General features: G+C 46.3%; 2 protein-coding genes across 2 annotated transcripts; both read right to left on the bottom strand.

Moving 5' to 3' along the window:
- Positions 1–1,356: 1,356 nt before the first annotated feature.
- On the bottom strand, positions 1,357–11,810 carry LOC125527496 (LEAF RUST 10 DISEASE-RESISTANCE LOCUS RECEPTOR-LIKE PROTEIN KINASE-like 2.4). The gene is made up of 5 exons (XM_048692008.1): positions 11,036–11,810; positions 3,567–3,602; positions 2,191–3,256; positions 1,975–2,084; positions 1,357–1,572 (listed from the first exon to the last, which is right to left on the bottom strand). The coding sequence occupies exons 1-4, from the start codon at positions 11,703–11,705 to the stop codon at positions 1,979–1,981; spliced, it is 1,878 nt and encodes a 625-aa protein (XP_048547965.1). The 5' UTR covers positions 11,706–11,810; the 3' UTR covers positions 1,357–1,572; positions 1,975–1,978.
- On the bottom strand, positions 4,699–6,885 carry LOC125527497 (LEAF RUST 10 DISEASE-RESISTANCE LOCUS RECEPTOR-LIKE PROTEIN KINASE-like 1.2). Its single transcript, XM_048692009.1, has one exon. It carries the CDS (start codon positions 5,695–5,697, stop codon positions 4,882–4,884), a length of 816 nt encoding a protein of 271 aa, XP_048547966.1. The 5' UTR covers positions 5,698–6,885; the 3' UTR covers positions 4,699–4,881.
- Positions 11,811–17,942: the final 6,132 nt, after the last annotated feature.

The following is a 17,942-nucleotide window of genomic DNA, read 5'->3' as shown; positions in this document are numbered from 1 at the left end:
TTTTAGAATTTTTCTGAAAATCAGTAAAAATGTTCACAAATATGAAAAATGTTCACAATTGCAGATATGTTCACGAGTTTCTTGATTTCCAAAAAATTGTTCATGATTTCAAGAAAATGAGAGTGGTAGTGTATCTCGGTGATGCAGCAAAATGTGGGCATTTCTAATGGAGATTATGATTTTTTTTTTCTCGTTCGTACGACGCACGAGCAGTTTTGCTAGTGTTTTTTTAGAACTAGGGCAATGGTGTAGTTTTTTTTTCTTTTGAGGGGTGGGCAATGGTGTAGGTGAGTGTGATCCTTCAGCAGGATCGATTCCAATCAAAGGAGAAGGAAAGTGATGGGTAGGATTGGGCTGTCGGGACTAACTGGCCCACGTAGTCGCACGCGGCCGGCCATGATGTTGCTCAGTTGTTTGGGCTTTTTAAGAGGGGGACGGGGTTTCCGGAGGGCCTATAGCCCAAACCTGTGATCCGGATCAGCGTCTATTGATGGCGATGCCTCTGATTCCCCACGACATCCTCCACTGTTCTTGTGAAGCTCAAAAGTGAAGCTCAAAAAGCCAACACTTAGGTGAAGGTTCATGAACATAGCGACTTCAATTTCAAGGCTCATAATCTCGCCAAACATGCTTGTAATCTAGGTATGGGTAAAAATATTTGGATGGGCAGCCCCATGACCCAGCTACTGTACCTATGAACATTAGGTTGAATGAATTAAGTGGCGAGATTTTCTCCCCAAAAAAATCCACCACTGTTCTGATCCCCGTGCCAGCGCCAATGTAGCAGCGTGCGGCTACCATTGTGATCCATGCAGGGAAGACTTGCTAGCCCTCAATCCCTCGACACTAGCTCAACATTGGCAGATGAGGGTCGCGGAACTGATGTCGCCCACAGACTTGCGCAAACCCTTGGCTCGCCAGCGGAGGTAGAGTAATACACAGAGAGCGGGACGGTCGCCGGCGAGGTTGTGTGTGCGTGAAGGAAAAGCGCGGCGTCGTTGGCTTGAGCTGATACCACATATATACCACCGATGAGAGGAGCAAGTAAGTATACGCCTGCTGCTTTCACGATGAATTTGATTGCAACGAATTGTCATATGTTTTGATGGATATACAGTTTACATCCACATTCTGAATTTTAGGCCCGCAATTACGTTTATTGAGTTTTGCGGGGAATTTATACGGGGGGGGGGGGATAGCTGTCTGCTTTAGCATAATAAGATTAAATCCTTTTATCTGTTCGAACTTGGAAGTTGGGACGCAAAACTCATCGGACACCTGATCTGGTATGTAACTTCGTGGTCGTATATAGTCCTAAAATACGGTGATCTCACAAGGCTTCAGTTATCACCTATGTAAATTGGTGACTATGGCAAGTGGTACAACCTTGGTATTTGCTATTAATACAAATATGACACGCATTTAGGTGCCTGTCAGGGAAATGAAATCTTATTTGGCATTGACATCTCCATATACAAGGTAAAGTTTGTTGTCACCACTCCTAGTGTACAGTGAACTCAAAAGTATGCCACTGTACCTCTTGTGTTCTTCACGCCCTTCTCAACAGCCAAACTGAAAAATCATTATGGGTTAGTCTTTATATCCCCCATCTAGTGATGCAGTGATTATTTGCTAACATAGAAAATACTTTTCACCAATGGAATTTCAATTTGACAATACATTTATATGAGCTTTAGGGATAGAGCCACCCTTTAAACTAGGTCATTGGTGCACACCACATGGAATAAGAGTCTGTTGCACATGAAACTATTTTTTTATTTCACCCCTCCTAGATCCCCATAATATGGTCCTTCTCTATGATCTAAAGCAATTCTTTTAGGTACTCTCAAAGCCTGAGGAATTTATGTTGGAATTTCCTGTCAATTGTGCATTAGCTATTCTTTGAAGACTACGATATAATGTCAAACTTAGTTGAGCATGTTCAGTTTATGAATATACTCTCGCACATCTTACCTTCTTAAAGTGGTGGAAATTTTTGTGTGTTTTCTGAATTTACGAGCTTTATCTCCTCAGATCTCGTAGAGCTTGCACTTTGTACATTCATATTGTGAGCTGAATTTTCGCTGGAATTGGAGATAAGCATGTAGGTCAATTTGTTAAAATATTTTCTAGAAAATAAGAACTTCACCAATAAAAAAGGGAATACCAATAGATGTAGAAGTATCTTACAGTAGTCCATTGAAGTTTTGCTTCGGTGGCATGGCCATGTCATCTAAGCTTTTATCGAACATTTCTATCAATTTTGTTGTACTAGGACGATACACAGGTAATACTTGTATGCACCACAAGCCAATCAAGGTCATCTTTCTTGCAATTTCCTCAATGTCACTTGTAACTTCACATGCTTCTAATCCATCGTCTTGAGCAAAGTGATCATAAATCCAATCTGGGAAATATTTTTCGCTTGATTTTTCAGCCATTGATTTCACGTTTTTCCTGCCTCCAACCATCTCTAGCAACATCATTCCATAGCTATAAACATCTGACTTTGTTGAAACAAGTCCAAAGTTTCGTGAGTGAACTTCTGGAGCAATGAATCCAATTGTACCTCTAGCACCAATCATTGAAAGCTTGCTCTCCTTGTTACGACACAATTTTGCAAGACCAAAATCGGCAATCTTTGGGCAAAAATCCTTGTCTAGAAGGATATTTTGAGGCTTAATGTCAAAATGGACGATCCGTGTATTACAGCTATGGTGCAAATATTCCAGTCCACGAGCTATCCCAATCGCTATCGCATAGAGCCTCTTCCATCCTAAAATTTCTTTTGGGTTCTCTGAGTAAATGTATCTATCCAAGGAACCATTGCACATGTACTCATATATAAGAGCTCGTTTTGATCCCTCCAAACAAAATCCAAACAGGCTAACAACATTGACATGAGAGGTCCTGCCAATGCTCATAACCTCATTCACAAACTCCTCCCCATTTCCTTTGCAGTCATGCAAGAATTTCACAGCAACCAGACGACCATCATGTAGATTTCCTTCAAAAACCACACCATAACCACCTTGACCAAGCTGCTTATGGCGAGACGATGTTATCTTCATTACCTCTGAGTATGTGTATCTTTTTGGAGCAAGTGATCCATACGACGCTATCATGGCCTCATAATGCCTTTCAGTGCTGCTGCTTTTCTTTTTCCAGATAAGAAACCAGTTTCTTTTACCCGTCATATACCATATCAGCACATAAATACATGGAAAGAGCAGTGCTGCAGCTGCTGATGTCAAAGCTGGGATAGAAGTAGATGTTATGGTCATCTGGATCTCTAGACTATCAATAGTTCAAATTTGTTAATCTGAAAGAGTACAACACAATAAAAGTGGTAACAAGCTAAAGGGGAAAAGGTCATAGATATTTTTGCTCTGAAGTGATTAGTCTTGTATTATGCACATGCTGACAGTTTGCATGTTTAAACTTTTATTTGGAATCAAAGTGAAAGATTATGCAGTATGATTTTTTATCAACTTTTATTTATGTTTGAAATTCACTAAATTAACTATTGAGGCTTAAATGATTATACATGGAAAGTTTTGGCTTACCTATTGTTATAATCCTCGTGCGAGTCGTCTTGCTACCTGGAATATTGCAACATATTTAGTTCAAAAAGCAAGACCATGCAGTAGTCTATTATTGGTTGTTTTTCAGAGAGAAAGAAACACATGCACCATATTTTGAATCTTCAATATTTGCGAATGATATGTACAAAATAAAAAGAGGTGTCGCAAGATAGTGTAGACCTTGGATTACATGTCTGTACTGTTTTACATGAATAACTATGTCACTTTTTTTTCCTCAAAAAGAAAACGGTCTCCATCTTTTATAGTCCCGACTGGTACCGGCAAAAAGACACATTGCCCATTTCTTATATACCTGGAGTTGCAGAAATAGTCTACATACATGCTGACCTGTTGTTCCGTAGATTTATATATATGACGGGATATGGAGAACTTCCTACTTAATTACATGCCTAGGTAAGAAAAAAATTACCCTGGCGCAGAGGGGACCATGGATAATTAGTTCGACAAGGCAAGAGAAAGGGATGACCGGAAGTGGAGAGGAGAAAGAAGATGACTAGTTTGTAAAGCCACTGAAGATGCTATTCTCTAATCCATAAATAAGTGTAACTCGGTTTTCACCTGGTTTTCCGTTAATTAATTGGGCAATTCTTTTCTTCTTAATTAATCGATGAGGAATATAAGTGTAACAGAAATAAAAACAATTTGAAATTGAGCTTAAAACTACCAGGCGTGCAGCGAACATCCTCAATAAGTGAGTGACACGATCGATTGCTTGGCTCGATTAGGGAAATCCTGGCATATTAAAAGATAGTTCGACAAGTGAACTTACGTTGGAAGGAGAGTGGTCTGAGGCGGGCGACTCCATGTCAAGAGGAAGCCATCGTTGAAGAGCTGCTCGTAGCCGCTCCCGTTTATCCCCGGCCCCGCCGACGAGCCCGACACGGGCACGACGGTAGCAGCGCAGCCTTCCAATGCATAGCCGGCGTAGTCCCCTGTGGCGTCGTGAGGTACTCCCGCGCGGACAAGCACCTCCCGCTCGTTCGCGCATCTCACGCTCGTCTGCACGAGGCCTCTGTCCCAACGTGCCGAGGCCGCCGCCGCCGCCGTGCAGTTGTACAGGATGAGGTTCAGGTTGCCGGGGTCGATCCTAAATGGGCCGTTCAGTTTGACTGAGGTGTTCCAGATCGGTACATGGCAGCTGTTGCGGGCATGCCATAAATCCAGCTTTTCCAGATCAACCGCATACAAGCTGCGTTTGTCGTAAGAGATGCTGAGGATTTCAAAGCCGATGTTGAAGACTATAGAGCTTCGTAGAGTTGGACTTGGATGACTGCGGTTAAGACAAGCAACATAGAAGTCCTGGTAGGAAGCAGAACCGCATGATCTTCCCATAGGTCAAACTCAACGATGCACCTCTTTTACATAGGTCCAACTCACTGTCACTAATATACGTGTGAAGCTCACTGCAGATGGTGGACGGAGACACGCGGTCGGAGTCGGAGCAGTGGCACTTGAAGATGTTGCAGGTTGTATTAACCCAGCAAAGCCCTCCACTCCCCTCGCAAGCCGTACAATCACCCAGCGTGTAGTTGAGAAGAAACCCGCCCTTCATCAGCCGGTTGTAGTCTGCCCCCGTCGCATCCTCGTACCCCAGCACCGGCATCATCACCGGACTCCATTTGTCATCAGGCTTGTACCCGCCGGCGAGCCACGGGAATGAGTGGAACGTCGGCACTCTGGATCCATCCATGCAGTTCATGCGCGCCCATGTAGGCAGCGGCGGCTGCGTGTGCAGGGCGGTGCAGTTGTAGAGAAAGAAGAGCTCCTGGTTGGCGGTGCTGATGCCGAAGGGCGTGAGGCCAAGGCGGAGCTCGACATTGCAGGTGCCATCGTAGAGTTCGATGTTGCTGACCCGGAACGAACAGTCTTTGTAGGAGATATCCAGGATCTGGTAGTTCCAGAATGAGTTCTTGAGGAAAGCCTTCCTGGTGTCATCGCAGGTGACCCGGAAGGCCCGGTAGCCGCACTCAGGTGGATGTGTGCTGCCGAGCCAGAAGGGGCACGCGACCTGGAGGCCACCACATGCGGCTGGCTCGCAGAACGAGAACGAAGCATCGGTGGTTGTGCTAGATAGGAGGGTGAGCAGAAGCATGACTTAGCAGAACATGGCAGCTGCAGGGGCATGAAATGGATCCATCATCTTGCACAATAGTGGCGTGTATTACAATTGTGCAAACTAGAGGAGAAGATCCCTTTTCTTCACAAAAAAAAGGTGCGCAAACTAGATGAGAGATGAGAAGGAACGTAATCAGAAATTTGTCAAAGTATCACCATCGTAGAATTGTCAATTTTCTGTTGACCTCAAAATCTTGATTAGTTTATTTTTTTGTGTGGAGCGGCTGGGCGAGCCAAGACAGAACAGGTACTTGATGGTGAAGTTCTCGCACGCCACTGGCTCGCATATGGCATAAATGCGTTGATGGAAGAGCAACAGTGAGACCAAGATGGAGAGCAGTGAGGTTGGATACATGCCAGTGGCCAGCCGTTTGATTTGGTAGCGGGAAAGAATGGCTCAAGCTCAAGAGAAGATAATATTGAAAGATGAAGATAAGGGAGAAGATATAATAAGTTGTGTTTGTTAGCCATCGAGTTTGACTGCTTATGTGGACACATTTACTTCTCCAAATGTCTCCAAATGTCTCCAAATTGTGCAAACTAGAGAGAGTCAACATCCAAATGTCTCCATCTATATTTAGTTGGTGCACTGTTCCACAGTTCGTGAGCGCATTCCCACCATTAAATGCATTGTTATGTTTGGAGCAAGGCAACGGAGGCACGCGAGTGTTGTCATTGTTGGTACAGTCAGTATGTTAATTTGGAGCTTAACATACGAGTCCTCAATACCAACGTTTCAGCTCTTTCAATTTATTTCATGCGAATACCATAGTTTGCTCTCCATGTTCTTCAGAGTAAGATTTGACTATGGATGGAATTCATTGTGCAGAGTTAGTTTCCAGATCTTTTTTTTTCTTTTGAAGTATACTGGATGGCTGCATGTAAATATTTAAGATAAAAAGAGGATACCGCTAGTTCATTTTCTACAAATATTGATTGCTCAAATATTTTTGTGTGGAGTGCACAGGTCGGAAGGATCGTGCAATTTTGCCACTAGCAATGACAAACAGTGACAGGTGTGGCATCTCTTCCTTGTTCAGGAATCCATATCTCACTAATCATTTAAAATGTATTTCATTTTAATTTAAGATTTGAAGTATGCCCCAGCTTGGTTGAAAGTGGTTGAAACTGGGGATTTGAGGCCAGCGGCAGGCGATTTCGATCATCTAAGTGAGCACAATGGTGTCGCCCCCGCGCGGCGGCCGGGAGGAAACCCTAGCCCGCCGCCGCCGGGTCCCAAGCCCTCCTCCCTCTCCTCCCTCGCCGTCGCCCTGGGCTCGGCCGGGCAAAGCCCGCCCGCAGCTGGCGGCGGTGGGGCGACCTGGATCTCTCGCGGGACGGGGCCGGCGCGGGGCAGCTTCCTCCGGCGTGGGCGCGGTGCGGGCGACGGGCGCCGCGGCGCGGCGGCGCGCTCCCGCCATGGTGGGCGCCGTGGTGCATCAAGCGGCGCAGGGGCGGGTGGTGCGCGTGAAGGTGGCGGCGGCGCGGCTGGTCTTCGGCCAGATCTCACGGGCGCCATCTTTGACGGCGCGGGCCGTGGGCGGCGTGGCTCCGTCGCTCGGCTGCGGTCCTCGCGAGGCGGGTAGGGGCTGCCGGCCGCCGCGGGCTGGCCGGGATCCGCCCGTGCCTATGGTGGGCGCTCGTCGCCGGCGACTTGGTGGCGGTGGTAGTGGAGCGTGCCGGCTGGATCTGACGCTTTGATTCCGGCGGGCGGCACGGGTTGGGGCATCGGCCCGGCGTGGCTGGTGCTCCGGCTGTGGGCTGCGGCGGCGTTTCTCAGTGCCGCGGTGGCATCACGGCAGTTTGGCGGGCCGGCTGCGGCGGCGGCTGGTTTCTCAGCGTCGGCTCGTTTGTAGGCGGTCCGTTTCGGCTTCCGATCCCTCTCCCTCGTCACCCGGCGTTGCCTTCGTCGAAGGGCAGGTCCTTCCCCAGTTGCGATCCATCACCCGTCTCGCGCCCGGCAGCAGGACCGTGTCCGTCTCGCGCCCGGCAGCAGGACCGACCCCGTCTCGCGCCCGGCAGCAGGACCGTCTCCGTCTCGCGCCCGGCAGCAGGACCGGTGGTGTTGCTGCGCTCAGCGCCTATGTATCCCGCCTTGGGTGTGTGCGTGTGTTGTGGTGGGGTGCGTTTGTACTTGGGTTGTGGTTGATCATTGCTTTATATATAAAGCGGAGCGAAAGCCTTTTCGATAAGTGAGCACAATTGTTGTGTAAATCGACGGGTTGATTATTTAGCAAAAGATGGGGTTTTTCAGACGAGTAAATCGTTAAGAGGAACAGAAATGAGGTATAAGAGGACGTGATGTGACTGCTGCTGATGGACTAGAGCTTGACCAAGTGTACTACCCCACTCCACGCTCCACAGAACCGGTATGATTGATCCTTGATGCAAATTAAGATCCCCCCCCCCCCCCCCCCAAGCATACCATGGGGGCAGAGGCACGCGAACTCTGCGGTCACGTTGCCGTACCGGCACTGCCCCCCGGTCACGGTGCAGGCAGGACAGTCGCCGATACCGGTGCCTGCCCAGTCCAGCAGGAACCCAGCCTTCAACAGCCAGGTGCAGTTGGCTTCCGTCGAGGACACCACCTCCGACCCAAGCACCGGTAGGTTAAACCCCCAGCCTCTTCATCAATTGATGTATACGTTCATCTTTATTAATTATACAAGTAATATTAGCCAACTACTTTGAGTGTTTCTGTGGACGCATTTACTTTCTCATACTCACTAGAGAGAGTCAACATTCAAATGTCTCAATCCATATTTAGTTGGGCGATGATAGGCACCGGTGCGCTGGCCCAATAGTTCGGCTGGTCGCTTGAGCACCCTACGATTAGACCAATATCAGGCGTTGGATGCACAAGTCAACCCCAAAGCGACCACATCTTCCTCAACCGCACAACACGTATGGTAGTTTTCCTACGTGACTTTGAGTTAGCTAGTACTTGTCCGGTTATGACTTTTTATGCTGCGTGTGTCATCGTATACAAGTAGGTTTAGAATATTTGGGTCGGCTGCTGGATATATAAGTAAAGGCAGCTACGTGAGTTTGTAACCGTGAGTCAAGGAAAGAAGAAAATAAAAAGAGCGAAAAGAGAGGCACGACACGTGTCTTTGGCAAAAGTTTTACGTTTGCGTGTCCATCGTACTTTGATGTGATCGATGCCGTGGGCGAGTTCCAACACTCCTCTTGGGTCTTATCCATAGAGCAGTACGCCCGCTTGCCACCGGGGAAAGAACCTCCGCGAAAAGAAATTGAGCCACCGGCCGGCGTTACTCGACAACAGTGCTGCCCCTGGCTCATCGGCCATTACAGCTTGCACCAAGGCCTCCACGGATTAGCAGAATCTACCGCGCGTCGCTAGCAGCAGTCGTCGTCGGTTGTTGCAAAGCTGCTCGCGTCGGACCGTCGCGTCTCGAGTCAGAACATCGGCATACTCCTTCGCTGGCCTCATAGCTCGCCGCAACGCTCGCTACCATCATAGCACATAGGTGCAGACCATCATGGGCGTTGCTGGCTCACCCGCATTTTTTTCTCCCATTGATCGTCAGATGAAGCTTTTTTCAGCTACGGATGAAGCTTTTTCTACCAATGGTTGCAATTTTTTCTATTGCGCGGTGCCGTGGTTGAAGCTTTCTCTATCTGCATTTGCAGCTTTTTAATCTACGGTTGAAGCTTTTTTTGTCAATGATTGCAGTTTCTTCTGGTTGCATGGTGCCTCTCGGTTTGAAGCTTTTTATAATATGGTTGCAGCTTTTCTATTAATGGTTGCAACTTTTCCTTGTTGAGCGGTGCCGATAGAAGCTTTCTCTATTCATGGTTGAAGCTTTTTTTGTCTATGGTTGAAGCTTTTTTGGTCAAGTATGTGCACAGGATCACAGTGCCGCCTCCACCGGTTAGGCGCCAACACTCTTCGCTGGACGCAGCACAAAAGGAGCCTACATTCCCAGCAAAATGTCGACTTCTGCGTTCCAGCACCCTCTATCACTGTTGTAACATCTGCACACTGCTGCCGTCGCAAACTCATCTGTGCAAAATAAGAGGCGAGGGATGCGTGAGGGGGAAAGGAAGAATGAGGCACTGGTTGTAACTGTTTTCTCCGCTCGTGGTGTCTCAGCCAAGCAGGCAGGGGTTGCACCGCTGCCCATGGCGTGCAATCCGGGATGGGCGTAGAGCAGCGCCCATGGCCATAGCTAGACGACATGGTCTCATGAGAGAGAGTGGATGGGATGTACTGCCAAGGAAGACGAAAATAATAGAATGGTTGGTTGGGGAAGAGATAAGGCCGAGGGGAATTGTGGCCGCATGATCTTATTTAATCCGATGGCGCGCGTGGAGCCGGCCGAACTTGTAGCCGATGGTCCGTCCATGAACGTTTTCCTATTTAGTTGGTGCAGTGTTTCACAGTCTTATAGTCGCATCCTAGAATGCGTTGTTAGGGCATCAGCCGGATTTGGCAAATCCGACCGCTCAAACGCCCGCGGACGCGCCCGGGCGCGTTCATGGACAGTGATCGGTCACATGTCAAATAATCTCTTCCACAACTGGATAACCATTTGTGAATCCTCAAATCCATATTATACATGCAAGTGAAGTCTAATCGAAAGCATCATGGCAACAGCAGACAGCAGAACCATGGCACGTTCCTGTAATATATTTCTGTAGCATTTTGCTTTTAGGAGTTGGTATTTATAGTTTCTTGCATGCCAAATTGTTAAAAGTAAAGCATTTACTTAGTTGTGATTGAGCTATTACTGTCGATGATGAGGTCATCGCTTGAAGCAAAAAGAAGGGGTCAGAAAGAACATGCTGATTGTAAGAACTAGCTTACAGATGTTGCCATGTTAGGAGGAAGCCCTCAACACTAATCTGATAAGTTTGATGGAAAAACCAATCTGATAAGTGAGCTTATCACTATAGGCAGCTGCTGCCATGTTAGGAGGAAGCCCTCAAAACTATTTTTGTGATTATATCAAACATTCTTCACTACCAATTATTTTTATTTAGTACACAACAAATCTTGGGAAACTGTGCAAACAATTTTAAAATTATATGAAACAGTTTTGACCTCTGAAAATGATTTCTAAATATCATTTCATTAGAGTGATTTTTGATAATACTTTACTTTCTAATATAAGTCCTGTTAAATTTTAAAAACAAGAATGTCCGGCAGCAGGTAGAAGGTATTGCAGCGCCACCCATTTATGGTTATTTTCTTGTTTCTATTAGGGAAATCCAATAAAATTTGGCACTACGGCTAGCCCTATCTACGAGCCTACGACTTTACTAAAAGATGATTTGATGCGTGAACTTACGTGCAGTTGCAGGTTGAAGAGTTTCATCCCATGTCAAGAGGAAACCATGGCTGATAAACTGTTCGTAGTCGCTCGCGTTGGCCCAGCCTGGCGAACTCATCATCGGCACGACGATAGCATCACAGCCCTCCATGGCATAGTCTGCGTAGTTTCCTGTCTCATCGAAACGCACTCCTGCGCGAACAAACATGTTGCTCGCGTTTGCGCAACTCACCTCCACCAGCGCCACCCTCTTGGTGCACTTGTAGAAGATGAGGTTCAGGTTGGTGGGGTTGACCTTGAACGGCAGTGCCAGCTTGCTGGAGGTGTTCCAACTCGGGAAATTGCAGCTGCTCTTTGAGAAGTTGAAGTCTTCCTCTTTATGTACATCAACGACACGCAGATTGCGGTCCTCGTACCAGATGTCCATGATTCCAAAGCCAGTGGATCCAGTGAATCCAGAGCTCAGGAGAAATGGATTGCTGTCGTTTAAGCAACCGACCTGGAAGTCCAAGGGGCCACACGATCTTCCCGCCTCCCCGTTAGCGATCCAGAATGGATTGGATACTGTGAGGTTGCCGCACCTCTCAGCCGGGCAGTTTTCCCCTAGATGCTCCTCCTTGGCCCCGGCGAGCATCAGTGGAAGCCACCATACCCGGACAAAGACCAAGAACCAGCAAGCTGGAGCCATATAAGACTTGTAATTTGTGTTATCACTTAGCAGCTAATAGATAGACTAGACCAAACTGAATCGGTGATCATTGGTCTGGAGAGAAGTAAGATGGGATACCGTGCCTGCAGAATGACTGATATATGGGGCAATGGAGTTCTGTTGGGCTGCGGGTACCCCGATAGTGACTGAAGACTTTCAGATGTGTGGGACCTATAGAAGGATCATGAAAAGTTGGCAAGTCCCTTTGACGGGTAAGCCATGACCACCGTGAGCCCCTGATGGGACTGGAACCAGGATGCTTAGACTGGTTCTTTCGGTATCTACTACTTCATGCTTTTGTCCGCTAGTATCTATCTAGAAGTATATTCTAATCTTTGTACAACCTTCACACTTGGCAGGAAACAGTATCGATACAAAAAAGCGGTCTAACCTTCAGTTCTAAAATAATATTAGGGTGAATTGAAGCCAATTTATAGCCTTGACAGATTCTTCTAGTCTTATCATCTTATCATGTTGCGTAGAACAGGAATTAGTTAGGGCAGGGCTAGCCGCCAGTCAGCTGGCCAAAATTTGGGCCGGTCACCTATTAGGCATTTAATCTAATGTACGTGGACCGTTTGATCCTCTCTTCGTCACCTCCTTGCCTTTAGTATCGTGTTCCGACCTACATGCAAACTCGATGTTCCTCTGCTTCGGTGAGCAGCGTGTCCCCAAGATCGATGGCTTGCAGCGCGTCCCCTAGTACAACACCGTCTGATCTGCCAGTCACGGCACCTCCCCCACGCCTTCCGGACGGCGAGCTCGCAATGCCTTCGCTGAGGCATTTCCAGCAGATGTCGACGAACTCATAGCACACCCCCCCCCACCCACCCACCCACGCCGATTGGGCTCGCAAAGTCGTCGAGCGGGGCTCGCATCATGTGTCTCCCCTTGTCACAGGGCCAACATTGTCATTGCCGCCCTCACTGAACCATCCCAAGACGTCGTCGGTATTCACATCTATGTCTTGTCGGTTGCAGCATCGAGCATCTCTGTTGTAGCTCATCGTTGTGTTTGTTCCAGCTAACCACAGACAGTTGCAGCATCAGGTGCCTTCCCCCAGTTTTGCAGCTCACTGGAGTGCTGGTTCCAGCTCACGAGGGTGCTGGTTGTAGCTCACAATGGCCACGGTCATAGCATTTTTTTTTAATTTATACACGCAGTTCTTTTAGAAGTCGTGAACCATTGTTTTCAAATACATGAATATTTGTTCTAGTATGAAAAGTAGGTTCATGTATGCCATAAAAATATTTTTTACATGAACACTCAACATTTTCTCTTGACATATTAAAAAACTATTTATATTTCATTGCATCAAATTGACAATGTTTATTTAAATATAGAAGGGTGTCGAGTTTTGCTTCGGTACACCCTCCTTAGATGTTTATACGAATCTTAAAGCTACTTAAAAAGAGGACTCTCGTTCATTCACGGCCAACTAATTCTAATCCCTATATATTCTCCCAATGCATAAAAAAAGAGATCAAAACAATCTAATCGTTTTGATTGAAGGGGTATCTACTAATCTCCATCGAAATCTGTAAATTTTTCTAGGGAGTGTACTAAAGTGTCATATTTTTATGAATGTATAAGAATGCATTTCTGTGCTCCACCACTAATGAGCATCGTTAAAAAAAACTACTAACGAGCAAAGCACCGTGATAGATCGAAATTGCCCCAGAAAAATCTATATCTATATCTATATCTATACCTACTATTAAAGGGGATAGGTATTCTTGGTTTGGTTTAGTCCTTTTTGTTTGTTTTGAGTGCACGCTAAGCGATCTGGGCCAGGTACTTGTACGTTGATGGGCCTTTTATGGGCTTTCATAGAGACCGCGAAAAATAATTGGGTCAAAATAAATCAACATTGTAAGAATTGATCACAAGACCTCCTATTTGGATCTTCGATGTAACAACCAATGACCTATGAGCCATTCACATTTACTAATCACAACTCGCTCTAAATATACGAGCGGCAGTCCTCGTGTTCAGGGCGAGCTAATTAAACGAATGAGGTAATTAAAGAAAAGATTGTGGGCTTAAATAAAATATTTAAACGGATATGGCTAATTAAAAAAGGATTACGGGTAAAATAGTGAAATAATTAAAAAGAAAGATTGTGGTCTTAATGAATAGAATATTCAAATAGACGAGGCTAATTAAAGAAATGACTTGAGGTAAAAAGGTAGGATAATTAAAAGGAAAGATTTGTAGGGCTTCAATATATTGGGGCTACTAAATTAGAAAAGAAAGGATTTGATTCCCGACTAAAACGGGTGAAGACGTCATGGTAATTAAAGAAAGGATTATACTTAAATCGAATCAGTGGGAGATTATGCCCGGCAAAGAAAATAAAACACGGCTAAATTGCATCGTATTTTTTGATGTTCATTTTGTAGAAGGATGCTGCGTTGTAGCATGTTCTTCAAAGTGAATCGGTGCTGTGAAACATTATGCTTGCACAAAACATCAAATTTTTCCATTGCAACGCACGAGCATATGTGCTAGTAAATATAAGCCCACTAGTCCTTTCGTAAAGTCTGTTTGTCCGTGAACAAGCAGTCCAGGATGCCAATATTGCATGGTGCAGAGTTGTGGCGTATAGAGTTCAGTGAGACTTGGCAGAAGTTCTGTCAAAAGACTTTGTTCTGAACTCTGAACCATACCCCAGTTCAATTTGTTAATGATTGTCTAACGTTGTACGTACTGAGAAGGCTAAGTAGAGGGAGAAAGGAGACGAGCCCACAGGTTTATCGGACAGATGTAACTGTGCAAGGCTAATAGTATGTGATCCGGAGAAAATCAACTGAAAACAAGACTGTCAGCACATGTCCATTTGGCAGTATAGGCTATGGACAAGTCTCGCCCAACATCTTGAGCAGGAAGTCCCGCGCTGGCCGGTTGCGGCCAACATGCGCCACACGATCAAATTAAGCCTTATCCTCGCTCAGTGAGTAGTAGAATAAGTAGTAACATGATTAAAAGATGAATTTGACGGGGTGAACTTACCTGGAGGGAGAGGAGGGGGCAGTTCCCATTTCAGGAGGAAGCCACTTTGGATGAGCCGCTCGTAGTGGCTCGCGTTCGTCTCGTCGGACGGCAAGCGCAGCACCGGCAAGGCGATTGGAACGCAGCCCTCCAAAGCATAACCGGAGTAGGTCCCGGTGGGGTCGTATGGCACTCCCGCGCGAACAAACGCGTTGCTCGTGTTCACGCACCTCATCGTCTTCGCCTGCACCAGTTCTTTATCCCGACATGCCGCCGCCGCAGCCTTCTCCGTGCAATTATACAAGATGAGTTCCAGGTTGACCGGGGAGATCTTAAACAGGCGGCCCAGTAGCAGCTCTTGAAGATGTTGGACGGGTCATGTAATAGTTGCAGCTTGCGTAGATCAACGGCGCGCAAGCTGCACTCCTCATAAGATATGTCCATGATTGCAAAGCGGGCGCTGTCGGGCACAGTGTAAGAGGAACTAGTTTGCGGTAAGCGTATGCATCGTTGCAGGGACGCGTGCGTGTTTATATAGCACAAGGAATACATGCGGCGGCGGGTTGTTGGAGTCTTGACCCATCCTTCAAGCTATACAAGAGATATGATCAAATCTTCCTAACAACCTGCCTTGGTTACAAGATACACACGCACACATTACACGCACAAAATATCGTGACATATGTGTCACGTCTATACAAACTAACTATCAAGCGTATCATTTAACATCCTCCCTCAATCTCAACATGTGAAGGTTTAGATTGTTCTTGAAGGCTTGAAGTTGTCGAGCTTGCAAGGGTTTTGTAAAACCATCAGCAACTTGATCACCTGTTGGAATGAACCGTACTTCCAACAGTTTCTGTGCTACTCTTTCTCAAACAAAGTGATAGTCAATTTCTATATGCTTTGTTCTTGCATGAAATACAGGATTTGCAGAAAGATAAGTTGCTCCAAGATTATCACACCACAACTGTGAGACATGTGATCTCCCAATGCCCAATTCATTAAGTAAAGTTTCTATCCACATCACCTCAGCAGTTGCATTTGCCAGAGATTTATACTTTGCTTCTGTGCTTGACCGAGACACAGTTGCTTGTTTCTTTGCATTCCAGGATATGAGGTTTGAACCAAGAAAGATAGCAAAACCACCAGTGGACCTCCTGTCATCAGGACATCCAGCCCAATCAGCATCTGAAAAGGCACTCACTGCTGTGGAAGAAGACTTACATAATCTCAGCGTTGTTTCAACACTTCCTTGAAGATACCTCAAAATCCCTTTTACAGCTGTCCAATGTACTGTGGTAGGAGCATGTAGAAACTGACAAACCTTGTTAACAGAGAAGGAAATGTCTGGCCTTGTTAAGGTTAAATATTGAAGTGCACCAACTATGCTTCTATACTTTGTTCATTCCTCTGGACTCAACAACACTCCTTCATGCAATGACAATTTTTCAGTTGTAGACATGGGTGTGTTAGAGGGTTTGCAGTCTTTCATACCTACACGCTTGATTACATCTCTGGCATATTTTTCTTGAGTTAGTACTATACCATCATGCACCTTTTTGACTTCAATTCCTAGGAAATAATGAAGCTCTCCTAGATCCTTAAGAGCAAACTCATTTTTCAACTGTTTTAACAATGTCGAGGTGGCTTCTGGAGATGAACTAGCAACAATTATGTCATCAACATAAATTAACATGTATATTATCACCTTTCCTTTTTTTTAAAGAAGAACAGAGAAGTATCTCCCTTGGAAGCTCGAAACCCAAGTTGTTGTTGATTGGTGCTTAGCCTCGAGTACCAAGCTCTAGGGGCTTGTTTGAGACCATATAAAGCCTTGTCCAGCGTGCACACATGATTAGGTTTAGAACCATCTTCAAACCCAGGTGGTTGTCTCATATAGACTTCCTCTTCGAGAACGCCGTGTAAGAACGCATTCTGCACATCCAATTGCCGAAGATCCCCATCCCCTGGAGATAGCAACAGACAAAACAAGTCTGATAGTAGCAGCTTTAACAACTGGACTAAAGGTGTCCTCATAATCAATACCGTATTGTTGTTTAAAGCCTTTAGCTACTAACCTAGACTTGTATCTATCTATTGTGCCATCAGGTCTTTTCTTGATTTTATATACCCATTTACAATCTATAACATTCCTCCCTTGCTTGCAAGGAACTAGGTGCCATGTTTGATTTTTCATGAGTGCATCATACTCAATATTCATAGCATTTTTCCAACTTGCGTTGTTCAATGCTTCGGTCAAATTCTGTGGTTCTCCAGTGGAGGCAAAATTTGCAAACTTGAAATTTCTTTCATACCTGACCATTCCATCCTTGTATGTTGCAGGCTTCAAAATACCTTTTTGTGATTTTGTTGTTACACGTTGTGGCGCAGAGTCAGCAGCCACAGAAGATCCCGATCCGCTACCTCGTACCGGAGCAGGCCGAGACAGCGCGGACGAATCCTCCTCGGCTGCTGCGCGCCTGGGTTGGCTCCGATCCCGCGCCTGTGGGCCTGGAGAAAGCGACCCACCGCCAGCCGACGGCACGCGGTCCACCGACCGACCACCATCATTGCCCCGGGCGACAGGGTCCCTGCCCCCACTCGATCCGTGACAACTGTCACGTGAGGGGGAGGAATCCACCGCGCCACCCGACCGGGGACTGGCCCCAGACGACGTGTCGCTCGCTGAGTGGGCCGCCGCGGAATCTGGAGGGGGCGGCGTCTGTGGCGCCACCAGATCCTCCTCGGGATCGATTTCCGCGCCAAATCCGTCGGGATCAGCGTCAGCAGGCGGATCCTCCTCGTGTCCTGCGCCTGGCTGTATATGAACCTGTTGCTGCTGCATAAAATCAAGGTTTGGGGCTGCGTTTTTTTACCACCGCTGCCACCATTGTTAGTAAGGCTATCACACAAATGATCATCAGTACTATTTTCACTCCCCTGGTCAGTTGGATTCAAGAGTTCTGGCGGTAATAAGAGAATTTCAGAACGTAATCTGGCTCCGGCATTGGGATGTAGAGTGGAGAAGGGAAATATATTTTCGTCAAAGACTACATCCCTGGAAATATACACATGTCCTATAGAGATATCAAGACATTTGAAACCCTTATGAAGATTGCTATATCCGAGAAAAGCACATTGCTTGGATCTGAATTGAAGCTTGTGCTTATTATATGGCCGGAGATTAGGCCAACAAGCGCAACCAAAGATTCTAAAAGCTGA

Source organism: Triticum urartu, unplaced genomic scaffold (genome assembly GCF_003073215.2).
Source record: "Triticum urartu cultivar G1812 unplaced genomic scaffold, Tu2.1 TuUngrouped_contig_411, whole genome shotgun sequence".
In the NCBI taxonomy this organism is placed as follows: domain Eukaryota; kingdom Viridiplantae; phylum Streptophyta; class Magnoliopsida; order Poales; family Poaceae; genus Triticum; species Triticum urartu.
This window is presented reverse-complemented; position numbering and strand designations above follow the sequence as displayed.

Coding starts and splice junctions, on each gene's coding strand:
- LOC125527497 (XM_048692009.1), bottom strand. CDS start 5,697: ATGCTTCTGCTCACCCTCCTATCTAGCACAACCACCGATGCTTCGTTC.
- LOC125527496 (XM_048692008.1), bottom strand. CDS start 11,705: ATGGCTCCAGCTTGCTGGTTCTTGGTCTTTGTCCGGGTATGGTGGCTT. Junction 3,603..11,035: donor TCTTCAACCTGCAACTGCAC/GTAAGTTCACGC, acceptor GCAATATTCCAG/GTAGCAAGACGACTCGCACG. Junction 3,257..3,566: donor CACGAGGATTATAACAATAG/GTAAGCCAAAAC, acceptor CTTCTATCCCAG/CTTTGACATCAGCAGCTGCA.